Below are 13,052 nucleotides of genomic sequence, written 5' to 3'. Positions count from 1 at the left end.
GTCTCACTTATTCAATTATTTTTAGCTTTCATACATAGACCGTCCTTTTTTCTCACTCCACCTCTCTTTTGTTACACAGGTGTGTACTCCTTCGGCCTCTTCACCACCACCATCTTTGCCAATGCAGGTCAAGTGGTGACAGGAAACCAGACGCCTCACTTCTTGACTGCCTGCAGGCCGAACTACACTGCTCTGGGTTGCCAGTCTCCGCTGCAGTACATAGCAGAGCGCCGAGCCTGCACAGGAAACCCATACCTGGTGGCGTCCGCCCGCAAATCCTTCCCCTCCAAAGACGCAGCGCTCAGCTTTTATTCAGCCATCTACACAGTGGTAGGGAGCTTTTGTTGATGACTGACTGTTGGTAAAACAAATACTGGACACATAAAGACATAAATCCTTTAAATAATAAAACCTTTTAAAAGCTTTTATACTGTGGAACCAGGGAGTTTATTAATGGTAATAAATCATTTACTTATCCTTTATAAATAAATCAGTTAAAGCTAGGGTACTTAGATTTATTTTGGTTTCATTGGGCAGAAATCCCATAATAAACTTTATTAGTATGTTGTAATTCAAGTGGACTGAGATAACATCAGACTTCTGCACCTCGTCTTGGCTCTGTTTTCAGGATTTAGAAAATCTAGCTTATGCCAGGAGACTTTGGCCAATCACAAGTCATTTCAGAAAGAGGGCAGTCCTATTGGCTGTTCTATAAATGTAGATGTGAATGCATGTCCCTTCAGTTAAAGCCTGATTCAAAGACAGAGAATCCTGCAGAATAAGTTACTATTCCAGCATTGGCATTGACTGCCCATGCTGCAAAGCAACCCAGAAAAAGGAAGACAGACTTATCGAAAAGAGAGTCTGACAATAAATGCAATGAAACATGTTTTAATAACAGTGAAGTATTTCAGAGATGGAGAGAAAATGTTGCTATTAGTTTAGCCTTCTGCTAAGCAGAGCCAAAGGCTCAAAGCTGCAGCTTCAAGTTCACATTTAGCAAACATTAGCTAGAGCCTCAAGTCACAGCGTGTCCTCCGCCTCACTCCCGGAGTTTGAACAGCCCCGACGTCCCACCAGAAAAGCAAACTTTCTGTTGCTGCCATTACACAGGTTAGACCGCTGCCGCTGGCCACCAGCCTGCTATATGACATCAAGTGCTGGAGAGTGTTGCACTGGCCAAACTCAAGCTGACCAAAGATCCGTCTCTCAAGCTGCTGCCCACTTCCCTCCATGGGAAACAGTCCACAGGCCCAGAGGTTAAAATTCCACATGGACTCTGTCAAACTGGCTTCAAAACCCAGAGCTGTTTCTTTAGGCTTTCCCCTCTTGCTTTTTCCAGATTTCTGCTTACCCCAGCATGAAGAGCCATTAGAAGAATATTTTTCAAAGCAGCATACAGCTAGCCTTCAATATACAGCCTGGCAGTCCAAAGGTTTTTCTTATAACTGATTTATTAAGCATCATTATTGAATAATTTATTTACCAGTAACAAAGCTAAAAGTTACTTATCAGTGTCTTATAAAGGTTGCAGTTGCCTCATTTGCAACTAGTACTAGAGACTCTGACAAAAAAATAAAAAGAAAGAAATATGAAATGAGAACAAAAATTAAATTCTTCCAAAAAGGAAGGAACCTATTAAGTGCTTTCTTATGACTGCCTGCTAATAACCTCACAGCTGGCTGATTTCTTATTAGTCCGTTTACATAATACTGTTGAAAAGCTTACAAATACGTAGCCTGCAAATTCAATTTAATGTGGAGAAGAACAGTACAAAACTGAATTCAGACAACCTGTAGATGTAAATTATGGATGTAAGGCACTAAGACATAAAAAACTAAATTTCTAGATTAATTATTTATTTTTTCAATCACTGCTGTGTAAATTCCAATACAAAGAATATATAAGTAAATTAGGTTAATTCCTATATATATTCTTGAATGTGATAATAGTTTAACACTTTAAATAATTTCGGAAGATTGCACATTTCCCACATACTGAAATTCACATCTGCTGTAACACTTGATGTGCATACTGACTTTGACAGTTACATTTTTTCTCTGTGGTAGTCATCACCTGATCTTAACCCAAATGACCTCCTTTCCCAGGGTAACACATGTGCATGTGAGTCTCTGTCATTATATTGGTAGAAACGTTTATTTATGATTAAAGCACGGCTGCATTGAGCCTTTGTTCGTCTTTTTAATTACAGTGTGCCATGTTCCTGTCATTTTTAGAAACATTAAGCCAAGCATGGCAGTGTTAATGGTGCTCTCTCATCAAATCCTTCAGCTGCACTGAAATCACTGCAGAGTGCGTCCTCTTGTGGCTCATTCAAGCTCTTCAGCCTATTAAGATATTTAAGCTGCAGCAGTGTTCGAATGATCTCAGATGGATAACTGAAGACCTGGAGATTCAAAACTAGCTCACTTTTTTTTATTTTATTTTTTATTTCAAATACATCTCTTTCCTCCAGATGTACGTGACCCTGGTGTTCAGGACCAAGGGGACCCGTCTGACCAAGCCCACCTTGTGCCTGGTGCTGTTGTCTCTGGCCGTGCTGGTGGGGGTGGTGAGAGTGACTGAACACAGAAACCACTGGAATGATGTCCTGGCTGGGTTTGTCACCGGAGGGGCCATTGCTGCATTCTTGGTGAGAAGGAGATGATGTGGGAGGGAGGGAGATATGGGGAGGGAAAGGAGGGTGGAAAGATGAGATGGATGGAATTTCAGGGATCGAAAAAAGGATGGAGCAGGAAGAGATAGTGGTAGATGGATGGAAAAGGGGTAAAGGAAAGGACACTGGATATTTAAGATAAATAATCATACAAATAATTATGAATAAGTAGATTAAAAAGGAAAAATCTTAAAAAAGACAAATAAGGTGCATTTGTGTATCGCATTAGCTAGCTCATCATCGCCCCTTTGCATTGCGCTCATACCTCAGTTACCATTGATATCGGGACAGTGTCGCCAATTCTTTAATCAGCTTTGGCTAAATAAGTATAATAATAGGCAAGTTCCTGTGTGTTGCTTTTGTATGGCAGGATAGTATGATGAAGAGAGAAGGGAAGGATTGTATTAGAGAAGGAAGCATAGAGAGTGCAGTGTTGGTGTGATGTGGGTGCAGTAGAGATGGTGGGAGGATGAACTGATGATTAAGGGAGGCTTGAGAGAGCCTTGCTGCCTGTGCAATGGAGAACTCACACACACTTTCACATCTATGAATTTGAATGGACTGATCTGAATCTTTATATAACACACATTGAAATAGTGTCATTTTGTCTCGGGACCTCTTGGCCTGAATCAATTTTCTGAAAACACTCCTAGGGTCAGTGTTAATGTTAAAGATCAAAGCGCTTCCTGTGCTTCGCCCCTTTTTGTCCATGCCTCTGCCCATGTGTCATTCTTTCTCTCTCTTTCTTTTATCCCTGTCTCTCCCTCTCCCACTGTAAGCGTCCTCTTCAGTATCTGTTCCCAAGCGCACTCCAGGCATTTCACGCACCAGAAAATCGCCCATCTTCGTGGTGCAGTGGAGCGAATCTCTGCCCTCCTCTTTCTTTTACCTCTTCTCTATGCTCTCCATCAGGTGTCATGTGTGATCAACAATTTCCAGCAAACCCAGAGAGCGATGGCGATGGCGACTTCTCCACCTCCACAGCGCCCAGAGCCCCCAATTGGGCTTCCTCTCCTCAGTCTGCCCCGTGTGGAGAGTCCACTCGAAAAGTTAAGTGGCCTCCAGGTAAGGGTGGGGGAAAACAATTTGGAAAAACATTGAAAAAATAGTTGTTGTTTTTCCCTGAAAAGCACTTTTGGTGAGCAAATACTTATTAGTCATGTTAGTGGCATGGTTGCGGGAATGTCACTCCACCACTTTGGCCCAAAGTGAAGTATCTCAACAGCTATCGGGCATTCTAGTTTCCCAGAAGATGAATCCTGCTGACTATTGTGATCCCCTGACTTTTGCCCTTGCACCACCGTGAAGTTGACATTTATAGTTTTGAGTTAAACAGACTATTTCAACAGATACACACATTCATGCTCCTCTCAGGATGATTTATAAGCTAATCAACTTTGGGGATTCTTTAACTTTTAATCTCGCGTCATTTTCCAGTCAGAATTTATATTTGCCCAATAGTGTTGTGTATGACTTAATAGCTGTAAAACTACATTCCCATCAGTCTTAGCTGTTCTTCGTGTTAAGTTATAATAACAAATGTTACCCTGCAAACATAATAAGCTAAGATGGTGAACATGGTGCACATGAAAACCTACCAAGCACCAACATGTTAGCATGCTAATGTTAGCAAATAAAGGCACAGTCCACCCTAAAATGAAAAATACATATTTTTCCTCTTACCTGTAGTGCTCTTTATGAGTCTAGATTGTTTTGGGGTGAGATGCCAGATGTTGAAGATATTGACCTCAGAGATGTCTGCCTTCTCTCCAGTATAATGGAACTAGATGGCACTCGGCTTTTAGTGCTCAAAGCTCCAAAAAATGCATTTGAAAAACTCAACAGCAATGCCTCTTTCCAGAAATCATGACCCAGTTACAAAAGATAATCCACAGACCTTGTTGTGAGCAGTTTAATATAGGAACTATTTTCTTTCTACCAAACTACTTTCACTAACTGTATCACCATACAGAAGGAAGCGTGCATCTACTCATTGACACGAAGCCTGTGACAGCATGGGACAGTGAGATATAACGATGGCATCCTTGGCTGAGCCGTAATGTTAGCTAGCACAGTGGTGCTAAGTGAGCTAGCAGATGCACACTACTTTCTGTGCAGTGATACGGTTGGTGGGTGTAGTTTGGTAGAAAAAAAATAGTTCCTACATGAAACTGCTCACAAGAGCTGCAGATTATCTTGAGTAACCAGGTCATGATTTCTGGAGAGAGGCAAGTTCCACTATAGAAGATGCGGAAGAAGGCAGACATCTCTATGACTGATATCTCCAACACTCAGCAACTCGCACCAAAATATTCTAGACTGATAAATAGCACTACAGGTGAAAAGAAAAATATGTGTTTTTGATTATACAGTGAACTGTCCTTTAAGCTTAATGCACCACAATACCTACTGTAAATATAGCCTGACAACACTGCTTGCATGACTGCAGACCTTCAATCTAGTTTTTAAATGTGTACGGGGCTATCTTTGACTGTTTTTTGTCTTCACTGATAACCTTGGTTCCTTCATTGTATTTGGATTTATGCTTCTTTCTGTCTGATATCTCTGTTGTGCACACTCTATCTCCAGACATCATCATTTTGCATTCTTGTCTCTTGCTGTCTCAGTCAAGTAAAGTTTATCTGCCTTATTCCCTTTGGGTTTTGACTTCCCACATGTTTTGAAATGTTTTATGTTCTTTACTTCCATCCCTCTCTATCTTTCCTAATGTTCTCCTTGTCCCCTTCCCTCCTGTTAGGCTCCAGGGCTACCGTATTCTGAGATCACATGACCATCAGCCAATCCCGTCCCCCGCCCCTCCCGATGTGCTCCTCCCCTCACGGCGTTGCCTCACCAGCGCAGTCTAGACCTGCCTACTGAATGCCCCCCACCCTGCCCTGCCCACCCCGCTGGACGACATCCTCTCAGACGAGTCAAATCCACGCAGGTCTGAAGCTCCACCAATCACAGGAGGCAGAACAGCGACACATGCACACGGCAAGCATGGCTGAAACCTGTCATCCGCTAAGGACCAATAGGACATGGATACATGTCTCTCTGTCCTGCTCTGTCCTGTTCGTCCTCCAAGATGGCCTCCTTTTTCTTTCAGGTGTGAAAGAATCGCCAAAGCCAGAGCTGTTGAAGCAATACTGTGTCCTATTTCCTTGTCCTGTTTTCCACAAAGACCCAACAGTGACTCTAAAGACTGTTGGCTGGTGATGACTTGATAAAACACTTTGGTTTGGGGATCAAAGAAAATTCCAGTCACCGATGGATTGTCCTCAACAGACCATTTTGCAACACTCAGGACAATACAGTGGAAAAAAGGACAAGATTATAAACAGAGACCTTTATGTAATCAGGTACCATCTAGTATTATGGTACAGAGTTTTTATTTCTGTCCTCGAAACTAACAAGAGATGTGATCAAAGAGGAAAGCACCTTTGTAAATTATAGCACAGATGAACCAACCTCGTGTTCAGTAAACTGTGTTGTATCTTATTTGTTTTGGGGGATGTGGGTTTGATCTCTTGCTGTATATTGTGTGAAGTGACAGAAGAGAGATTTATACCCGCTAGAGCTGTGCTTGTGATACCACATTTGTTTTGGGGGCATCAGTTAATTCTTTCCTGAGGTGAACTAGATTACCATCGACTTTCCAAATATCTCTTATCTACTTGCTATTCAGGTGTGTGTTTCTAAATGTCTGTAGGTTCTACGTCCATGCTGTGAAATATCTGGAGGGTTTTATCATTTGACCTACTGCCTATTCTCATGTGGAGTTCTTTGTTAGTGTTAGTTTGGATAAATGTCTCATTTTCTTTTTCCCATACCCCATTTAACAGTTTAATGCCTGTCCTTGTTTTCTCATTAGATTACCTGTATCTATATGTTAATGTTAAGAGTGGTGCAGGGATAAAGTTTTTTGTAGGCTGACGCAGAAGTTGGCATTGCCCCTCGTCAAAAAAGCCTACGGGATTTTTCCATTGGATTTTGGTTTATTAAAGATTATAAGATCTGTGGCAAACAAAAGTTTATGATACTTACATGTATTGTTCATCAAGATGATCTTCACAAATGAACATCGCTTTTATGATTTTTGAAGCCTAAATGCAACCGCCAAAAGCTAATGATAGGCTATGAACGAACTACACCACCATCACATGATTTAACATCGCCACCACAACAAAGCTGTCGTTCTGTAGTCTCATTTAGCCAGAGCTTCAAAATTCATAAGTGGAGTATTGTCTGACATATTTCATGTCATAGAACGAAACGTGAATGTCTCTTAAGCTTCTGTTAACCATAGACCTTATTTTAGGCACCTAACCAAAAACCCATTCAAAAAACCCATTGACGTCAAGACAAGGGAACCAGGAGTGCTAATATGCTAACTCACTTCTGAGTTTTAGGACTTATTTCTGCAGCTCCCTGTTTACAGAGGCGGATGTTCCTATAGGTGACAAAGGCGACCGCCTAGGGCGCCACCCAGACCCCCTCCCCCCAAAATATGACGCAAGAGAGAAGTGAGCTAATGCTAGAGCATTAATGGGTATGGTAGAGTGGAGTGTGTGTGGAGATTTTCAGAGTAAGAAAAAAATGAAAAGGCAAAAGCCATCCAGGGCTCAATATAAAAGAGTAAAAAAAAAAAGTTAAAACTTGCAAATTTGCACATACATTATTCTTTTATTGTCTGATATTTATTATTATTGTTTGTTAGCTGAGTTGATTATTTGTGTTGACTTCAGATTAGCTCTTGTTTTTGTTTGTACTGAATATAATGAATATAAAAGAGGGGGCTGCCAGGGGAAGCTTGCCTAGGGCGCCAAATGTGCAGGTCCAGCACTGTGTATTTATTCCCTTTGCTTTCCAAAATGAATGTTTTTATAAGAGTAGTTTGTGCATCTGTTGTTGATGCAGCTGTTTTATCCATCCATCTTGTCCCGTTATTTCCTGCCTCAGTCCACCGTCCTGTCTTCACACTGACTTTAGGAAACCAATGGCACAGACCAGTGTGTGATACAGAGGCAAGACCTCTGAGGTTTTGTATAGTTTTGTACAGTATATAGGTTTCTTTACACAGTATATACTGCATTATCATTATGTTTCAATTGTGTGAACAATGTGAAGCTGCCTGAGCCTGTCTTGTAGGAACATGAGTAGTGGCCTGGTTTAAAGCAGGAATGTAGCGTGGTGGAGAAGTGTGTGAAATCTAACGGCATACAGTCAGCGTGTTTGGCTCACAACTTGCTTTAGTTCTGCTCTCAGTTCAAAAGGACACTGCAGGCAGGTTATATTAGTAGGAGAGTACGCAATGAGTTATATAAAGAAGACATTGCTATGGTTTTATTAAGCGTGTGTGTGTGCGCGCGTGTGTGTGTGTGTGCTTATTGGGATTTGTGTGTATGTTTATAATGAGCACATTGTATGGCAGCATAACTGTTAATTTGGCAATCTGTTTTCTTAAGTTAAACTGTCAAAAGTAGCTGCTATAATTACACACTTGCGCTTGTGTGTAACTGCAGGCCTTCAAAGGACCCCTGCCAAGGCGTCCTAACAATGCCTGTTATAGCAGAAGGTGCTCATTATAGCTCTGAGATTACTTACAGTAAAACTTTTCAGTCTGAATTTTTTTGTAAACAACTGAAGAGGTAGAGAACACCATAACTGTCCAAATAATGTTATTTTCATGTTCAAATGTCTCTGTTTTGTATTTATTTACCAAAATAAATTGCAATTACCACACATCGCTGGCTGAGTTACATTTTTTACTTGATTTGTTGAAATGTCCTGCACACTTAAGTAAAGATATATCTTTGCTGTTGTACCCTTTTCTATTCGTTTTAAGCTGTCATGACATACAGTAGCCATGAACACAGTATGTTTAAAGGATAAAGAGATATTTTGTGGAATGTTATTATTTAGCTGCTTTAAATTAATATTGACTATCAGTCAGACTCAGAACAATAGGCCTTTTTAACAGCAGACATTTTTACTTTTCATAGGAGAAAAGGTGTTTCTAATAACATTAACAACGGCAGTGTTCTGTTTAAGCATCCCACTAAGTCATGACAGTAAGTCAGTGTTTACACCCGTGCCTTTCCTACTGTGACGTGTCAAAATGTCTTGCATTAAGAAGACCTACCTGAAAATCTGTGTCAGAGCTTTGAAGAACTAAATATTGGAGATGTATCCCAATTTCAGTACTTTCAATTGTATACAATACATTAAAAAAATCATGCAGATTTTGTGGGTATTTGTCGTGTTGTTGTTTTTTTTTTTTACTTCTCCAACGTAAACACACTAGATTCAGGAACTGAGACACACAAATGGAAAAGTACTGCCCCTTAGTGGCTGTTACCCAGCTTCTTCTTAGAGACTAGTATGGATGTAAAATATGGCACCTGTAATTGGTATGCATAATTTGTTCTGACCTGGAGAGTTATTAATTTGCAGTGAATCAGTGATTAAATACTCAAAAATGCAATGTATTACAATGTTCAACGTGACAGTGGATTGTGGATTTACTCCTTTAAAAACCTGCTGTTATGTGGTGTCGCCTCAGTTTATTAAGTTGTAGTAAGTTGCTATGAACACCAAGGGGCAGTGTTTACCATGTTAACCTGATGAAACCAAGGGAGGCTTTCAGAATTCCCCATTTTTTATGTTTCTGAAACCAAACAGCACATTAGGAATGTAAAAATATGCTTAAACAGAAAAGAGGATGTCTTTTTACATGAGACCTCCGTTGGCCCACATTAGGCATTAGTCATCAAGCTAATAAATGTAATGTAATGGCACAATTACTTTGAAATGTAGACACAGGCAGTTTCTGTCTCTCTGTCTCTCTTTTCTCTCTCAATTGCCCCAGTCTTTCTCCCCGCCCCCTCTTTGTGTTCCTTTGAGTTTGTGTTTGTCAGTCTTGTTAACGACAAGGCACACACACACACACACACACACACACACACACACACACACACACAAACAGAGAACTCTCTGCACTCTCTCGACAACATTATCTTTTCCGGAAATTGCTTCTCAAGCACAGCCGGAGCCCCATTAGAAAAGAAGAGCTCTACGCTGTAACCTTTTTAAAAAGCCATTAGTGATGCACCTGCTTCTCTCTCTCTCTCTCTCTCTGTTCCTATTTGTGTGTCCTATTTGTCTCTCTTGTTAACACTGACACACACACACACACACACACACACACTTGCAGTTTCTCCATCCTGATTGCCAGCCAGCTTCCCTGTTCCCAATCCTACAAACTGACTACTGAGCAGCACGAGCATCTTTCTACTCCAGTTAGGGTATGAATCACTGACATTTTAAAGTTCTGCGTCAGAGTGCAAAACCACTCAATTTAATAATTTACGTGTGTTATTCTAATGGCTTGTGACTGTTAAATCAGTGTTTTGGACATGAGTAATTCCCTCTCACTGGGAAAACAAGTTATTTTATAAAATGTCACGTCACTGCAGTGAATATGCCAGGTTCACTTCCATCAGAGATGAATGAGGAACTCATTTTGGTGATTCATATAATGTTATACTGCATACTGTACAAATGAGCTTTTAATTATAAATGCTGCTCCCACTTATAGTGATTTAATGTTTTCGTCAGTTATTTGATACCTTAAATTTAAAGCCATTACTCCGAGGCAGAAGTGATTTGTATTTGCTTTGGTCGCCTCCACATTAACATCAGTAACACTAAGTGCTGCCAAACCTAAATGAATGGGAGTGACACAACATAATGTATTGTGCATAGCTTAAGCATGTATACCAGCACATGGTACATACTTATCCTTTAGGGGAAAAAACACCTGTGTGGTAGAATATATGAAAGGGGAACTCCACCAATTTAAAAAAAAATCTTGTCTATTGACACATCTTTGGGGGTCCTACTTCACATGTAAAAAAAAGTTGTATAAAGCATTTTGTGCCTCCAGAGGAAGCTGTGCAAAACGTGATACATCTGATTAATAAATCTGATAGATAAAAGTGATGTCACTTGAGTCAGCCTCAATTGGGGCTGAAGACTGCAAGTTTGAAAATGGAACAAATTCTGGGGGTGTGAAGTTAGATAGATGTAACATTAAAAGATCCCTGTAGCTTGCGCTTTAACTCTGCTTGAGACTAGGGGCTCATAGTTACATTAGTCACTAGTAGCATAACACCCCAGAATCTTTGAGACGTGTATAGATGCAGCAACATACCGTTGGGAACCTACACAACACATTCCTTCAAAGCACACTCACCGCCAGTAGAAGACAAACCCACCAGCACAACAATTATTTGAACCCTGCTACAACGCTACACTGCAGTGACAAAATATGAGGTCAAACCATGGATGGCCTACTGGGCACAGGCCCAGGGGCCCAAAGTGTCAAGGCCCCAACCTGAATTTCACTTGCAAAATGTCCTTTAGATTAACACACAAATGCAAGGGAACTACAAAGTGGTGCAAAAAAAATACACAAAGGAGCAAAACAACCCAGAGAATAGAACTGGATAGAAGGTCTTTATTGTCATTGTACATGTATATTAAAATTTGGGGTGCTTCTCCTGGCCAGTGCAGTTTATGTAAGTAATAGACTAAGACAAATTAGACAGACAAGTGCTCATTCAATAAATATGAAACTAAAATAGATGATATAAGAAAACATGAGCAATAGGCATCGAGTCAGAGAGGCAACAGCCGCTGCTTATGTGTGTGCCGCCATTTTACCCACACAATATCACCAGAAAGACACAAAATTCAAAGAGACAGAAAACGACTACAAAGATAACAATCTACTTTGTAATTCATTATAAATGTAGGCGTGGTTTACTTTATAAGTAACAAAATGTAACCCTAACCCTAATCTTATCTTCTTCTTCTCTTATCTTCTAGCCAAACACTTCTTAGCTATATGCTAACCCAGCATTTTCTTTCTTTCAGGGCCAAGGGGGGAAGGGAGCCGATCGTGGACTGATGTGTAGGTATGGTGGACAGGGCAGGTGGGTGGGTCATGTAGCTGCTCTGGCCGCAGCTATATCTCCTCGGGATGTTTACAGTAACCAAATTCTAGGCGGTCAAGTTGCATTATGGGTAATTTAGACACCAGGTTTTCACAAGGAAGAAGAATGCGTGGAATTACAGTTTTTCCTAAAAAAAAACACAAAAACACAAAAGCCAATTCTCTAAACCAAATGACCAGTTCTCTAAACACGTTTAATAAAACTAGCCCCCATTTGCCAAAACCATAAACACATTTCACATTAAGACACAATTCACAAAACACAATCCTCCTTTTCTCATAAATCTAAACACATTTTGTCTTGCTAAAACACAAGTTGCAAAAAAGGTTGCTCAAATTATTACAAATTACAGTTTTTCTCAATTGTTTACACACAAATACTGGTACTTGAGACACAATGACCACAACATGTAACTCATGCACCAACCCCCTGAACCAATTCTGCTAAACTACAAGCACAATTCCTGCTTTACACTCAAATTGCAGTTCTAAAACACACATTTTCATGAAGAAAATCTCTTGTTTTCACAAGGAACACACTGTCATTCAAAATTCTAAAGTTAATTGCCCTACTATGCACACTGACTCATCACATGGGCAAACACCTGTCACACAGTTTTACAATTAGCAATCAGAGCTTTAGCATAAAAGGGCAACAGGTGAGCTCTTCTGTTTTGGAGCAATGGAACAACAGAGGCAGAGCCAGAACCAGAGGAGAGAGAGTAAGAGGAGGACGGGGAGGACGAGGACGAGGACGAGGAAGGCCAAGGACCGTAATCTCTGATGAAATCTGAGCCACTTTGGTTGACCATGTGGCAGCATAGTTTTTTGTTTCTTTACTGTAACTGTATACAGTAAATTCTTCTGTTGTTTTGTATGTAGACCACTGTATGTGTAACTTTGTGTTGGTTGGGATGTACACTCTGTACATTGTTTTTGTGGGAAAAATAAAATATATTTGTTACCGTGTATTTGTGTGTTCTGAGTATAAAAACAATATTCTAAAATATTTTACAACACACTTATGTATGTACTGTCTGTAGTAAGTGTAACACTGAACAAAAAAAAAGGCCTAAGTCATTATGATGAATGGAGAAGAAGTGTTTTCCATTCATCATAGTGTTTTACATTGAGCACATCAGTGTTCAACTGGTTCTTATAAATGTCTATTCATATGATGGTTTGTGTGTGTCATTTGAAAACAAAATAACATTTTGAGAACAAATAACATTGTTTTGAATGTAAAGTTTCATTTTGCAGGAGAATTGAGGGGTTTTGCCCATTGTGTGTGTGTTTTTTGATTTGTGTGTACAGTTCTGAGAGTATGAGGCATGCTCTCAGAAAATGTGTGTAAAC

At 40.2% G+C, this 13,052-nt stretch overlaps 1 protein-coding gene across 5 annotated transcripts in view; it reads left to right on the top strand.

The window, feature by feature from the left end:
* Positions 1–8,424, top strand: part of LOC117254544 (phospholipid phosphatase-related protein type 5-like) — an 80,123-nt gene extending 71,699 nt beyond the window's left edge. For 4 of the 5 annotated variants that reach the window (XM_078165015.1, XM_078164996.1, XM_078165007.1 and 1 more), the window contains 4 exons: positions 80–330; positions 2,477–2,653; positions 3,590–3,726; positions 5,436–8,424. In XM_078165015.1, coding sequence (XP_078021141.1) covers positions 80–330; positions 2,477–2,653; positions 3,590–3,726; positions 5,436–5,544 — 674 coding nt within the window. In that variant the 3' untranslated portion in view covers positions 5,545–8,424. Of the gene's footprint in view, positions 1–79; positions 331–2,476; positions 2,654–3,589; positions 3,743–5,435 lie in introns of all 5 variants that reach the window. The other variant, XM_078165011.1, reaches the window with a different exon arrangement.
* The last annotated feature ends 4,628 nt before the right edge of the window (positions 8,425–13,052 follow it).

This window comes from Epinephelus lanceolatus, chromosome 3, assembly GCF_041903045.1.
Source record: "Epinephelus lanceolatus isolate andai-2023 chromosome 3, ASM4190304v1, whole genome shotgun sequence".
In the NCBI taxonomy this organism is placed as follows: domain Eukaryota; kingdom Metazoa; phylum Chordata; class Actinopteri; order Perciformes; family Serranidae; genus Epinephelus; species Epinephelus lanceolatus.
Note: the sequence above shows the minus strand (reverse complement) of the source record. Positions and strands in the feature narration are given on the sequence as shown.